At 37.6% G+C, this 15584-nt stretch overlaps 1 protein-coding gene, 1 long non-coding RNA gene and 1 other non-coding gene across 5 annotated transcripts in view; 2 read left to right on the forward strand and 1 right to left on the reverse strand.

Moving 5' to 3' along the window:
- Positions 1 to 1784: 1784 nt before the first annotated feature.
- On the forward strand, positions 1785 to 6435 carry LOC141568436 (uncharacterized). 2 transcript variants are annotated; one of them, XR_012491550.1, is made up of 4 exons: positions 1785 to 1939; positions 4381 to 4489; positions 4751 to 4807; positions 4967 to 6435. It is a non-coding gene; the product is annotated as an uncharacterized LOC141568436 (long non-coding RNA). The 2 variants fall into 2 exon arrangements; XR_012491549.1 differs by having other exon boundaries at positions 1821 to 2180.
- On the forward strand, positions 4576 to 4664 carry LOC141568726 (small nucleolar RNA SNORD87). Its single transcript, XR_012491946.1, has one exon. It is a non-coding gene; the product is annotated as a small nucleolar RNA SNORD87 (small nucleolar RNA).
- Positions 6436 to 6475: 40 nt separating the features above from the next.
- MCMDC2 (minichromosome maintenance domain containing 2) overlaps positions 6476 to 15584 on the reverse strand; it is a 32215-nt gene continuing 23106 nt past the window's right edge. Inside the window, exons 13-14 of one of the 2 annotated variants that reach the window (XM_074318361.1) lie at positions 13121 to 13230; positions 6476 to 7305 (exon numbers count right to left, since the gene is read on the reverse strand). In XM_074318361.1, coding sequence (XP_074174462.1) covers positions 7139 to 7305; positions 13121 to 13230 — 277 coding nt within the window. In that variant the 3' untranslated portion in view covers positions 6476 to 7138. Of the gene's footprint in view, positions 7306 to 12356; positions 13231 to 15584 lie in introns of those variants that run through there. The other variant, XM_074318360.1, reaches the window with a different exon arrangement.

Below are 15584 nucleotides of genomic sequence, written 5' to 3' on the forward strand. Positions count from 1 at the left end.
TATCCTTTAGGGAAAGGCAAATAAAAAGCACAATGAAATACTACTACCACACGCCTATTTGAATGTTTAAAATTAAAAAGGACTGACCATGCCAAGTATTGGCAAGAATGTGAAATGACTGGAACACTCAAGCCCTGCTGTGTAAAAGGGTACATCTACTTTGGAAAACAGTTTGGCAGTTTCTTACAAAGTTAAACATACACCTACCATGCCATTCCATGCCTGGGTATTTACCAAGAGAAATGAAAGCACAATTCCTACAAAGACTTATGTATGAATATTCATAGCAGCTTTATTTGTAACAGTCATGCACTGAAAACTATCCAAATGTCCATCAATGGGTCAATGGATAAATAAATTGTAGTATATTCAAATATGGGAATATTATTCAGCAGTAAAAAGGAATTAACTGTTGTTACATACAACAGCATGGATGAATCTCAGAATAATTACGCTGAGTGAAAGAAGTCAGACAAAAAAGAGTACGTGCTGTATGATTCAATTTAAGCCAATGAGAATTAATTTTCAAACCCTCCTCTCCACCTTTCAGTAATGGTGGCTCCCACACCTGCCCACCCGGTTGTAGGCAAAGGCTTACATCTGGTGGAGATAGCTGCCCAGGCTGCCAAATTAGGTTGTACAAGTAATATTCACCCAGGAGTCTGTGATGGCAGGCTTAGGCCTAAGCCACTACTTGACAGAAGAAACAGTGTCCACTTGGGGCCCCAAATAATTTTAAACCCCTATAAAGCATTCAGCAAAAGCTTTATATAGAGAGGAATCCTTTGGTAAATGAGTACAATCACAATTTATATTGCTAGGTTTAGATTTTCATACCAGGTTTCTTTGAGGCAAATATATTTTGTACTGGATTTTCTATCAATGTCTTAGATGTCCAAGTTTTAAAGGAGAGATGATGTGTCTTTTACTGATGCAACTGTTTAATTATATGCGTGTATATGTATTCTTTCTTGTAACAAGATCATCAGCCTGTCTTCTCCAGCACTAAGCCTAGTGCTTTGCAGCCAGGACACGATATATAATAACAGAGAGAAACAACAGTGATACAGGCATACCTCAGAGATACTGCGGATGGGGTTCCATACCCACACAATAAAGTCAGTCATACTCTTTTTGCTGGTGGAGGGTCTTGCGTTCATTTTGTAAAAAATGCACATCTGTGGCCCACAATAAAGCAAAGCACGATAAAGCAAGGTATTGCCTGTAAAACACAAAGCACGAAAATCAATAGCAAATTACATGTTCATAAACAAGGCAGGTGACTGCTTTATTAATGCCTTTTTAACCCTCAATTATTATTAATAAATATAGGAACAGTAGCTATCACTGTAATAGAGGGAAAACATAACAGGGTTTTTTTTTGACTGGCAACCGCTTCTTCTGTATGCGTGAAGGGGTCGATACCAGATATCCTTACTCTATATTGGGATGTTCAATCCCAGCAGTTCTTTAAGCACCGGACCATGTGAGGGAGTAGAAGACCAAGCAAATATAACATACTAGGAAGGGGAACCTCGTTTTAGAGCAGTTTGCTCGCTCGGATACGTAACAAACTGGTATATTAATCATTTACATACTCAGTGAATTAGCTCTAGGTGAGGCCCTCATGAGCCTTGAAAACCTCTACGGAAGTTCCAAAAGCCACTCGAATACAAACTTGAGGTCTAGCGCGCCACCTCCGGCCCAAAGGCCCAGGAGCCGACAGACGATCCAGGTCGGGCCCCGCCCCACGCCTTCAGGGGCGGAGCCATGCCCCGGAAGGGGCGGGGCCAACCGCAGCACCTAAGAGCGGTCGGCGGCCTTGAATCTTTCTTTTCCGCCCGGCCACCGACGTGGCAAGTCCTCGCAGCGGCATCCGCCATGTGACCCATGCGGCCCCTGCGGCAGCGCCTGTGGGCCTGTCGCCGGGCTTTTCAAGGTGGGAGTCCCCGCAGTCTTAGTTCCTTCTCTCTTCCTACTGGGAATCCGACTCCGTCCTGGAGCCCACGCCCGCCCGGGACCCTCTCCGCCGTCTGGGTCCGGCGCCCCAGGCCTTCATTCCAGTGGAATCCGTCCCTTTGCTGCCTGCAGCGAAACGGTCGGCCCAGGAGGCAGCCTTCCTCTCCCTTCACCCGGGATTGATGCGGCTTTCCTCCGCACCATCAGCTCAGTCGCATTTTGTGAGTTGCCACCTGCGAGTGTTAGCTGACCCTTTAGTAAACGTGGGTTTCGACTGTTCTCAGCTCAGAAACTAATTAAGGGCCTCAGTTTCGATTGGTTCCGAGACGGCCGGAAGGTACGGCCGGTGGCTCCGTGTTCCTTTCAGACCTTCGCTGGAGCCCTTTTGTATCCTCTGAGTGTGGCCTGTACGGTAACAGGGTCCCTTAAATGGGCGCCTTATCCGTGGTGGGGAGCATGTTATACATTGGGAAGGAATTCTCTTAGATATTAAGACAACCTTAACTGTATTTTGTGTTTGATTTTAAAATTGTTAATCGCACACTTTACTAACAGTTTTGATTTTGATACAGTAGAACTCTTGGCCGTCATTTGTTCCTGAATCTTCCTTTGTAAATAGGCTCTAAAGACGTGGTATTGAAGTTGAAAAGTAATATGTACCGTGTAGAAGGCCCTTAGGCCGAAATGCCTGCTATATACAGTAGTACCTTGGTTTTCGAACGTCTCGGTTGACGAACATTTCGGTTTATGAATGCCGTAAATTTTATGGATCTATGGTATCATTAGACAGTAAAATTCATGCTAAATTTGCAGTTTTAGGGGTTGATTTTAAAGGTCTGGAACAGATTAATCCATTTTGCATTGCTTTCTATGGGGAAACCGCACCTCGGTTTTTGAACGTTTCAGAACTTGGTCTTCTGGAACAGATTGCGTTCGAAAACCGAGGTACCAGTGTATACCCTTAGAGGTTTGTGTTTACATAGAAATGTGTATTTCTGGACATAAAACAGAAGAAACTGGTAAACAGCTGCGAGACCGAGACTGAAAGAACATGTTACCTACTCAAAAACATGTTATAAATGAATACCTCTTCTATGAGACTTAGTAATAATAGTCTTGTGGTATTTTTCTCTACCCAAATTTGAAACACGTTGCTTCATCCAAAATAAACAGGGCAAATATGGCTTAAATTATTATATTGTATTACAATCATCCTTATTTTTGAGACCTAAGTGGCATGAATCCTATGTACAAACTAAATGTTTGATAAAAATATTAATGCATGTAAGTCCTGTAGCATAATAAATACAATCCATAATACATACCAACCCATTTAATAATTGGAATAATGCCGATAGCATAGTATTGCTTTCCTATTCCTTCCCTTCCATCTGAGGTGCCAATCTGGATTTGGTGTCTAGTCTCTTCGATTTTTTGAGGGGAGTGGGATGGATAGCAATTTTATTACACATACGTATCCCTAAATACTGTTGTTTTTTTCTAGTTTTAGGCTTTACACAAATGGGATTGTGCAAGCAGTTGTCAGTAGTTCCCATGAATCATAAATTGAAATTTTCGAAGTTGGAATTATTCATAATACGTAGTCTGTGTTTCTGATATTGATTATGTGAAATATTTCAGCATTTCAAGACTTGAAAATGATAAATTGTTTTGCAAGGTCCAACATTTGATGTCTTCATAAATCATTTCCAATAGCTGTCTGGTTCAATGATTTATCCTCCTGGAGGACCTGATTGGTGGCCCAGGCATGGCCTTTGCAATACCTAAGTGTGCTTTCAGGCAACCTGGGACTTAATCCTGCTGGACTGTGTCCAATAATGATGCCAACAAAATGTGTGACTGCTCTCAAAACTACTAGATTTGCTGTTGTAATGCTTTTAGTTGGAGGTCTGCACACTTGGTTGTATATATCTAACCTTTAACCTAGCTCATACCTCATCCTTAGGCTCTGAGACAGAAAAGCAATGGCTGGGTACTCATTAGGACCATCATGTCTTAAAATCAATACTGCCACTGTAAGGAACATCAGAGCCACCATTTTTCCTGCCCATGCTTAATGAATTCATTTCCATTTTGGAAAGATCATTTGTGGAATTATTAGGGCCTAATCAATCAAAAGGAGTAACGTTCTCAAATCATTGTAGATATTTTAAATTTGGGGTTGCAGATATTAACTACTAAAAAAATTAAGCAGCAAGTGCATTCTTCCATTAGAGACATGTTAAAAAAACAAAATTACTCCACTATGTGGTCTTGATGTTGGTAGTTTTTATTAAAAAACTGGTTAGGAGTCAGGAAGCTTACTGGTATGGTTGTTTATGGTTCCTGATGAGTATGAAAAAACGTACAAACCACGTGCAAGTACAACTACAAATTCACAATAAAATACTTGATTTCCAGGTGCAACAGAGCCTATGAGTTGAAGATGAATGAAGGTTGTCACGAATGTTTCCCAAGGACTTAAGATGACTGAACTGCTAGGAGCACAACTGTAACAAGGTACCAAAAGGTTAGAATTGTGCTTTTTTACATAAGTTTTGTTCCTGAAGAATAAATAGTACCGAAAATGTTGAATATGTTTTGGTAGGTTTAATAACTGGCACAGTGATGACTTAAAGTACTTTTTGCCGTTTACCCAGCTGAGGGTTTCTTTGAAGAAATAATTTTAAGACTGAGATGCCAGTAATCTATGTTGAAATTAATGTGAATTACTCAACTATAATGCAGTTTTTTTTACTAAAATGGTGAAATGTTCTTTTTCATCATATAGGTAGCCGAAGATGAATGTGCAAGTCCTTAGCTGTGGTTTAAAAAGTCATTGCCTCCGGTAAGTATGATTTATCAGGCAACCGTATCTGTTAATTCAAAAGTATCTAATAAACTAAAGGGCTGGAGCCATTTCCTGTTGCCTTTGTGTTAATGGAATGATTTCCTGTGCGTTTGAGTACAGAATGGTTTTCACTGTTGGTTTCTGATTTTTTTTCAGAGGTGGCACGTAACATTTTGGAAGGAAAAATGAATTGGTCAAGAAGGCATGAATTTGAGCAAATTATGAAAATTAATATTTTACTTAATATTAATTTATATAATTGATCATAAATTATGTAGAAAATAACATGTTTGAATACTTTCAATTGCTGAGCAATAAAATGTTTTTAAAAACATCAAATTGTTACACAGCTCCATTCTCAGTCACTAGTCAGATTTGTTTTTAACATACTTCAGGGATAGTATGTTCTCCCGTTAGTGGCTAGCTCCTTTGTGCATAGTGATTCTCTTTGAGGTGTCAGGCAGCTGGGGAGACATTTCTAGCATACCTTTGCTTGCCTTAGAGGATTTCTGGAAAGGCCCTAACCATTGCACACAAACTGCTGGCCTCCCCTTCAGAATCTGCTGTTAGACCTGACAAATAGTACAATAGTCTCCCCTCCCATCCTGTTACTCATAATCCGAAAGTACTAAATGAAAAATATCCAGAAATAAGTTTTAAATTGTGCACTGTTCTGAGTAGCATGGACCATCTTTGTGTAGTGTGCCCATGCTGCATAGTACCTGCCCGGGAGTCACTTAGTAGTCTCATGGTAATCTTAATACAGTATTTTATAATTCTTTAGTGTTAAATCTCTTACTGTGCCTAATTTATAGGAAAAACAGTATATGTAGGATTTGGTAATACGCATGCTTTCATAGGCATCCACTGGTCTTGGAATGTATTCCCCATGGATAAGGGGAACAGTAGTTGGAATCTCAAATTCCCTAAATGAATTGCCACTTACAAATAAAGGTTTTGCCTGGGACCTACACGTTTTATTTGTTTTTACCTTTGAACAAAAAAGTAACCCCAGATTTAGTACAAGTAATACACTGTTTTAAGGGAGAAACTGGATGATCCAGTCTGTCCAGAAGTTGAAAATTTGTAAGAATTCTAAAACTAAATTCCTACCTCGGAGAAGACATTCTTTTTATCAGGGTTATAATTTTAATACGGAAAGAAACTAAAATGTACAGCAACATGTAACTGCATCAGAGGCAACATTTGAAAACCATTGCCCCCGTGTTTGATAGTCCTTTTTTGTCAACAGAACCATAACACTACAGTTGTAAAATGGAGGTAATTTTATGGATCTGAGTATAAAACAGAAATGCTTTGCCTTCGTAGAGAACCAGGAAAATATATAATCTAAAATAAGACATAATAAGGTCTTGGTGTAAAGTTGTAATACGTATTTTGTTTTTAAAAACTGCCTTACTGGTAACTGAACACTAGTCTGGCACTACTGGATATTCAGTAAATGCTGTCAAATGACTAGGAAAATAGTGACTTGTCAAAGTCCTATAGAATTAGCTGTGTACCTTATGGTAAAAGAATCATAAGGTAAGAAGAATAGTAAGGTGGCAATTCTGTGATGACTGTTCTTTTGGTAAAATGATTAAAGCTTTGAAAAATGAAAAGGATTTTTAAATTGCACAAGAATATTTTTTCATGGTGTCCCTTTTCAAAGCAGTTATCTTCCCTCCAAAAATGAAGACTGGTTTTGCAAATTGGTTTCTTTGACTTTTGGTGTCTTTCTTGTAACTAGCTAGATTTAAAGAGCTAATTATTGCTCCTTGATTTGATGTAAATTACTTTTTTTTTGTTTCACCTGGCTTATAAAAAATGGAAAATTTCCAAGGCTTTTTCTGAGTATAATTATGGCTTCCAAAAAAAACATTTATATAATGGACATGTCAATATCTAGTAAAGGATGAAAAGTCCTTAAATTTGAGGCTTTTGGTTATATAAATTGTTACCAATTTGTCAAGTTCACAAGTGCAAGAAAAAATGGTTTAATTTGTAGGTACTCATTTAAAGTGCTATTGCCATCTTGTGACGAATTGAGGAAACTACATAAAAGTTACCTTTTTTACATTTCTTAGCTTGCAACATACATGCGCGTTATCTGTTGACCACTGGTATACGGGACTAACTAGAATTTTTAATATTTCTTCTAAGTTTTAAATTACTGCTATTGGCTTTGAGATTTGGATTAGTCTTAACTCCATTAGCAATTAATTTGACGAGACCATTTTACATTTAAGATGGCATTCTATACATTATTACTTCAAAGTCACACTTCCACTGCTGAAATAGGAACGAAGAAAGTTTTCCTCAGATTGCCTATTCATCGCTAGCAAAAATAGTTGTCCCAGGTCCATAGGTGGCAATAAACTGGAGGAGCTGCTGTTGGCACTGAGTCAGATAGATATCCCTTTGCTCTAAATATTCTTCATTATACAGTTCAAATGGAAATAGTGCATTTGGAGCAACACAAAATACAGTGGCCCCTAAGTGAAGAAGGGAAAAGTGTAAATGAGAAATACTTAAAATGGTAAATATGAAATCTCATTTTCAACAATATCCTAATGAAAGTTTTAAAAATTAAGTTCTGACCTACTTAATAAAGTATTTCAATAATCATTATTTAAATCTGAATTTTTTTTTTTTTTTATTGAGAGCCAGAAACAGTTTCAGTATATGAACTAACGTACCAGTACCAATGGAAGAACTCTTGAGGTTTAAATTTTGGAAACTTAAATTTGCCATCTATTGAAATAGTCATTAGTTTTCAAGCTGAATAGTGATGGAAGAAGTAGAGGGGAGGAGGTATTGAAAGGTAGGGAAATGCTAATACATATTTCATAAAGGTTAAGTTGATCGAGGATAAAGACATTGTACATTTCTCAATTATTAAAATCCACTGACGTAACTAGACATATTACATATAACCTAATAACCCCTTGAATATATGGTTAAATGATTTTCAACTAGGGTACCAAGACCATTCAATGGGAAAGGATAGTCTTTCCAACAAATGGTTCTGAGAAAATACCATATGCAAAAAAATGAAGTTGGCCTCTTTCTTTACATGGTAGACAAAAATTAACTCAATGGATCAAAGACCTAAATGTAAGAATTAAAACTATAAACCCTTAAGAAAAAATACTGGGGGAATGCTTCATGACATTGGACTTGGCAATGATTTTTAGGACAACACCAAAAGCACAGGCAACGAAAGAAAAATTAGACCGTATCAAAACATTTGTGTGCATCAAAAGATATCAACAGAGTGAAAAGGCAGCCCTTTTTTCACTTGAGTAGACATTTCTCCAAAGAAGATACACAAATGGCTAGTAAGCACTTGAAAAGAAGCTCAACATCACTAATACTGGAAAAATGTAAATCGTGCCACAATGACATACCAGCTTACCTGTAAGGATGGCTATTATCTAAAAGCAAAACAAAAGAAGTGTTGGCAAGGATAGGGAGAAATTGGGACCCTTGTGTGCTGTTGGTGGGAATGTAAAATGGTGCAATCCTTACAGAAAACAATATAATTAAACAATGACCATATAATCCAATTTCCTTTGAGTATATACCCAAAAGAATTGAAAGCAAGGTCTAAATGGATATTTGTACATTGACATTCATAGCAATATTATTCACAATAGCCAAAGGTGGAAAGCAACCCAAGTGTCCACTGATGGATGAATGGATAAACAATGTGACTATATAGATACATTATTCAGTCTTGAACAGAGAGGAAATTCTAATGGATGCTACAACACGGATGAACTTGAAGACATACCAAATGAAACAAGCCAGACAAAATAGGAGAAATATATGATTCCATGTATATGAGGTACGTAAGAATTCAAATTCATAGAAAAAGTAGTATGGTGGTTGTCGGGCTGGGGAAAGGGGCGAACGGGGAGTTATTGTTTAATGGGTACGGAATTTCAGTTTAGGAAAATAAAAAGATTATGGAATTGGATGTGAATGTACTTAACACCACCGAACTGTACATTTAAAAATGGTTAAGATGGTAAATTTTATATTATGTATATTTCAACACAATTTTTTTTTAATCCAAATCTTTGAATATTACTGTAGGAGTTAAGCTCTTAAATTCTGTTTCATTGATTGATTCATTGACTGAGCACCTAAATGTGTTTGGCTGGGAGTACAACTGCTAGCCAAGCAGTCAGTGGCTCCCTTCCGAGAGCTGTCTGTCATCAGCAAACACTAATAGCCGCAGACCTCCGTGACTGCTCCCTTCACTGCTTCACCCTACCTGAAACCTGCTATCCCTGCAAACACTGCTTTCCTTGTGGCTCGAAAGTGAAGCTGCTTTTTCTCCAATACCCCGCATACCTTAGTATCACAAGACAAGAATCAGTGCCAACTTGCTGCCCCTTTGCTGCTTTCAGACCATTTTTGCCCATTTTCCTCTTGATAAAATTATCTTTCTTCCTTTGATGCCCTCTGGCACCTGGGCTTTATCCCTGTTTCCCCTTCCACAGTGGAGTCAACACCCAGCTCTCAGCCCTTGGCTCACAGTCTCCATCTCTTCCCTAATACCTGCCATTCAGCAATTGCCACGTGAATGGCCCATTTAACTCCTGACCTCCCTGTGTCCTGATCTTTTCCCCTTTACTTCCACCACATATTCTCAAGGTCACAGGAAACTTGATATTACCAGTGTGGGGACAAAGCCAGGAGTGCAGTTTCCAGGCTCTCGGCCTCATGTGGAAAGGTGCTGGCTCACATAGTAAATGGCCATCAACTGGGATTGCATGGCCATCAGCTGTGGCTAGTTGGCCGTCAGCTGTAACCAGTGAGCCACTGGCCACTAATATAACTGCTGTGGCTACGCTAGCAGCAAAATGGGGGCTGGCAAGAAGATGGTGGCTGAGCTAGCAAGCGAGGATTGTAGCTAGCAAGTGAGGTTGGTTGGCAGAGAGAAGTGGATGGCGGGTTGCGGATCGTGTGGCTCCTGCCTCCTGTGTCCCCAACCCAGCCGCCAGTGAGAATATGACTCCCCTATCTATGGCTCCATGGGTGTTCCTTTTTGGCCTCACCATATCCTGCGTTCTTGTGTGGGGAGCGGCAGCTGATCCCTGCATGACACCAGCAACTTACTTGAAAACCCTGAGTTCAATGTCCTTCTCTGCTTCCAGCTTCCAGGACTTCTATCTGACAGATCTCCAATCTGCCTCCTTCAATTCACTTGCCTCTTTTAACCAATTTGAGACCCTCCTTTGACAGTCCCCCCATTCCCTTGCCCCTCTGCAACACTCTGCCACACTCACCTATCAAAACCTCAACTCTGTATAAACCCAGCCATTTACTTGGTGCACTCAGGCTACTAGGCAGAAAATCACATGGAATTGGCATTTCTTGGTTTCACTTTAAATGAGTCACTCAAATGGGCACTTGCACTGCCTGCCAATCCTGCTGAGTTTCTCGAGCACACTTGGCTCCTCTGTCCTACACAGTGACGATTATATTCCATTCTTCTCCCCTCAAACCTTTCATACTTAGCTGATGACCTTGTGTAGAGTATATAACCAAATCTACAGACCTACTTGATTCTGTATCCATTCTTCCCTCCTGTAAAGTGAAGTGACTCTTCTATTGTGTTTCCCTGAAGAAAATAAGACCTAGCTGGACAATCAGCTCTAATGCACCTTTTGGAGCAAAAATTATAGTAAAATAAGACCGGGTCTTATATTACATTTTTCTTTTAAAGATAATAGATCACATCATGTGCAATAGAAACTAATGATACCATAAAAAGAGGGGAAGAGCCAAGGAGTGAAGTCCTTAAAAAGGTGACAGGAGATAGGAAACCACAGCACATGTGGAAGTATTGGCCTCTAATACCGTTTTCCCCAAAATAAGACCTAGCCAACAATCAGCTCTAATTTATATTATATTGTAACCGGTCTTACGTAATATAAGACCAGGTCTTATATTAAATTATTGACAACTGTCTTATAATAAGACCGGGTCTTATATTACGTAAGACCGGTTACAATATAATATAAATTAGAGCTGATCGTTCGCTAGGTCTTATTTTGGGGGAAACGGTATTAGAGGCCAATACTTCCACATGTGCTGTGGTTTCCTATCTCCTGTCACCTTTTTAAGGACTTCACTCCTTGGCTCTTCCCCTCTTTTTATGGTATCATTAGTTTCTATTGCACATGATGTGATCTGTTATCTTTAAAAGAAAAATCCCACCCTGGACCACACATCCTTCTCCAGCTAATACCCTATTTTCTCATGTCCGTAGTCAAACATCTCAAAGTTGTCTATGTATGCTATCTCCATATCCTCACTTGCTACCCTGCCCAAACCCCCCACTCCATTGAATTAGCTCTGACCATGACCACCTACAACCTCTAGACTGCCAAATCTAATCGTAAACTCTCAGTAGCACATAATACAGTTGACCACTCTGGTCACTTCTTGAAAACACTCTCCTTTCTTGGCTTCTGTAACACTACACTTGATTCTTTCTACATTCTGACTGCTGCTTCTCAGTCTCCTTTATTAATTCTCCTAGACCCCATTTCAAAATACTGGGATTCTTTCAGGGCAGTCCTCAAGTTCTCTGTGTAGGTCTCTCTAGATGATGTCATTCATTCCTTGGCGCTGAGTACCATCTCTCTGCTGCTGATTCCGAAATTGTATTTCTAGGTTAGAACTCTCTTCTAAACGCCAGATTCTTACATCTATTTACTGATATCTCTGTATATCTCAAACTTGATAATCTATAATTTGATTTATCTCCCAAACCTTTTTCTCTTTCTTCCCAGTCTTGGTAAATGGCACCATGATCCACTCATTTTCTCAGCGTAGAAACCTCAGAGTTTTCCTTAATTTTCCCTGCTTCCCCAACTCCTAAATCTAATTCACCTAATTTGCATACAAGAAAAATATCCCTGAGTAGGGATGATTTTCCTGCTCTGTTTAAAATAACACTTAAGGAGCTCTTAACATTGTCTTGCTTAAGACTTAAAGATCAATATACCTAATTGAAATGTATTATGAAAAAAAGGGGAAAAAATCTTCACATAGTTTTATCTCCCTCAACAAACCTTTTCTTAAATGCTTCAAAAAAAGTCTTGACAAAAAAGTTACCAAGTGAAAATAGCCATAGTCTACCATAGTTTTTAAATTCAGACACACATTTATATCTTCTTATTGAAATCTAGTTGTGTCTTAACAATTTTGATGGCATATCACAGTAAAATTGGCAGCATTTTTTCTTTACGGTACATAAAACAATGTGTCTCAGATTTTATCAAATATGTTTTAAATATAGAAAAGAAAGAATGCAAAGATAAAGCAAATTAAAAATAAATATATTTTATAAATAAAAATATTTATATATCCTTCCTCTTACTTAGTATTGGTTGGGAACCAGGTTTTTCTCTTTTGGTAAATAAAACTAATTTAGAGGTTATGATTCATCCCCCTAAGCAAAAAGGTATAAATAAAGCACATACATGTGCAAATTTACATATAATTTTGGGATTCACAAGCCCCTAAGTATCCATGAATCCTAGGTCAGGAATGCTTGATTTAGATAATTATAGAACTAAGTTCTAATATTCTAATGGATATTTGCAAAAAGTTATAATATCAATTGAATTTAAAGCACATGGAAGCACTAAACATACACACATAGAAAAGTCAGTGTTAAAACATCCTTTCAGTCCTAGGGTTGGAACTAAAGTTTGGTTTGGAACATGGTATATCTCATCAAAATTAATGTCTCACCTAATTCAACAAAGAACTTTGTGAGAATAACTCTCTTCACTCTTATATTAGGAGCGCTTTTGTGTTTATACTATCAAAACCATAATAAAGCCATTCATTTCAAATAATAAAATGCTATCAATAGACATAACATTATAAGTAGCAATTTGGAGAAGGTGGTCATGCAAGATGATCATATTTTCTTTGGCTACGCGCCTAACTCCACGCTGGGGGATTGAATGACAATTAAATGCTGTATGTTATTTTAAAAGGAAGATAAATTTAAAATCATTTCAGGTATTAAGTAGTTTTTTTTTCTAGAATTCTTTAAATTGCAAAAGTTCAAGTACAGAAACAATCATGCACAATAAGAAATATCAGATGGTGATGCTACTTATAAACAATTAGTAAATGTCAAATTAAAACAGGCCTTAACTGATAAAAATTTATTGTTCTTCAAACTAATATTTAAAATATACAAAAAAATTTAAGACTAAAAATATTTATGTTTGAATATAATTATTTGTAGTCATTAACAATTTAAAAGATTACCGTATTTCAATGTGAGAGATGTTTCAAATAATAAGGCTGCTATTAGTGCATCTTCTTTAATAACTTTATTCCTTAAGTTCAGTCGAGCATGGGCTTCAGATAGGGAAACTCTGAAAAGAAAATTGAGGCCAATCAAAATATGTTGATATTACAAAGATAATATATTTTGGCAGGAATAAACCAAGACATATGCAAATATAAGCCACACCTTAAAGATCAGCATATTCTTACTTTTAAAAACATTTGGGTTTTTCCCAAAGCATTCTTTCCCTACCAAGTTAAACAGACTTTTCCAGAGCAAGCAAGTATACTGACTTATTATCAAAGTGTTCGTTTCCAAAGTGTTAGTATCTTTATGATTCTATACCCTCTCCACTCAAGTTCTGTTCAGATAAATACACAGTTGGGAAAATTAACCTAATTAAATGTCTCTTACAGACACATCCTTGGTATTTTCTTTCCGTTCTTCATCTATTTGAAGTCCTCAAAGAATCTTGAAATTTCAGTGTTGGAAGAGCTCTTTGAGCTCAAAGTTCATACTCCATCAGATAACTGAATTTTCTCTACAACATCCCATACTAATTATTGTCTAGTCTCTTTTGAGCTTCTCCTAGGAATCACTAGGAGTCATGAAACAATCCATTCCTTTATTATTTATTTATTTATTTATTTATTTATTTATTTATTTATTTATTTATTTAAAGATTTTATTGGGAAAGGGGAACAGGACTTTCTTGGGGAACAGTGTGTACTTCCAGGACTTTTTCTAAGTCAAGTTGTTGCCCTTTCAATCTTAGTTGTGGAGGGCACAGCTCAACTCCAGGTCCAGTTGCCAGTGTTAGTTGCAGGCGGCAGAACCCACCATCCCTTGTGGGAGTCGACGAGTTGAACCAGCAACCTGCAACCTTGTGGTTGAGAGCCTGCGCTCCAACCAACTGAGCCATCTGGCACTGGCCCATGTGGGAATCAAACCAGCAGCCTTCGGCATTAGGAGCATGGAGCTCCAGGCGCCTGAGCCATGGGGCCAGCCCTATTTTTCATTTTTAAACTGCCTTTGATTACCTGAAAAATCTCACTTAAGCTCTCATTAGGCATATGTAATGTACTTGAATGACTGCTGGACTTGGGAATCAGAAAAACGAAGCTAAGTCTCCAGAATTCACTAGCTGTGTGACTTTGTATAAATTGTTTAATTTTTGAAGCTCAGCTATAAGATGGGGATAATAATAATTCACAGGGATTTTGTAATTTCAAATAAGGCAACTGAAAAATTTGGAACTCAATCACAAAGATTATATAAATGTTCTATGAAATTGGTTTCACTGCAATTTCCACCCACTGGTCCCTAGTTTTGTCTTCTGGGATTACAGAACAAACCTAATATTTCTTAAATGTCACAGCTCTTCAAATAGTCAAAGACAACTTTTCTAGTTGTCTAATGTTTCCTTTTCTCTAAGATAAGTATTCCTATTTCCTTTCATATGTCATGAGACATAACGTTCAGGCCCCACATCGTCCTGGCTACTCTCGTAGAGACCAGATTTGGTTAACATTCCTTGTCAGTACAGTACTACAGGTGAGATTTGACCAGCAGAGTAGAGGAGAGACAGAACTAGCATTTTCTTACTCGTGATGCTATATTCTATTAATGCAACCCCGAAGCACAGTATTATTAACAGCCATGTTATACTGTTTACTCATATTAAGCATAAAAAGAATAACAGTTCAAGTCTTTTTCATATTAAGCCACATCACCCTTTCCTATCCATTCATACTTGTACAGGGAGCTTGGACCTAATTGAGGATATTACATTTTTCGTCTTGTTAGATTAAGATCATCATTCAAATTTGTGAAGATCTCTCCAGAGTTGCTTATTTACAAATTTGATTATCATGTTCCTGATGTCTCACCCAACCTCCTTCTAAAAATGTTGACCAGGACAGAATATGTATACAGCCTTTTAGGAAATGAGAAGAGTATTGTTCAGCTCCACTTCTTGAGCAAAGCAAGGATGGTGTTATTAGGTATGGTCTATAGAAATAGAATAGGAGAGAAATTCGAGGTTAATGACTCTTCTGAGTAGTGGTTCATTTACTTTGCAATAAACCCTATCTCCACCTCTACTGTTTATTTCTACAATGGGAAAAGGTAGAGTTAACATATTAAAATTAACCCTGCTTTATTTTTTTTATCAATATAGTCAAATATAAAATGAGGATATGTGAGTTTAAGTATCTTTTTACTACAGTGAAAAAACATGAGAAAAAGGACTTTCAAAGCTTTTAAGCTTTGAGTATTGATTTAAGTATTTTAAATATTACTTCAGAAAATGAAAAGCATTATACAAGTCTATTTACCGTTTTAAAATATCGTAGTTGATTCTACCTTTAGCATTTTTTCAGCTCTATGAAGCTAAATATACAGTTGGAGAAATTAACTAAACGTATTTATCTCTTATAGACC

This window comes from Rhinolophus sinicus, linkage group LG14 (assembly GCF_036562045.2).
Source record: "Rhinolophus sinicus isolate RSC01 linkage group LG14, ASM3656204v1, whole genome shotgun sequence".
Taxonomy (NCBI): domain Eukaryota; kingdom Metazoa; phylum Chordata; class Mammalia; order Chiroptera; family Rhinolophidae; genus Rhinolophus; species Rhinolophus sinicus.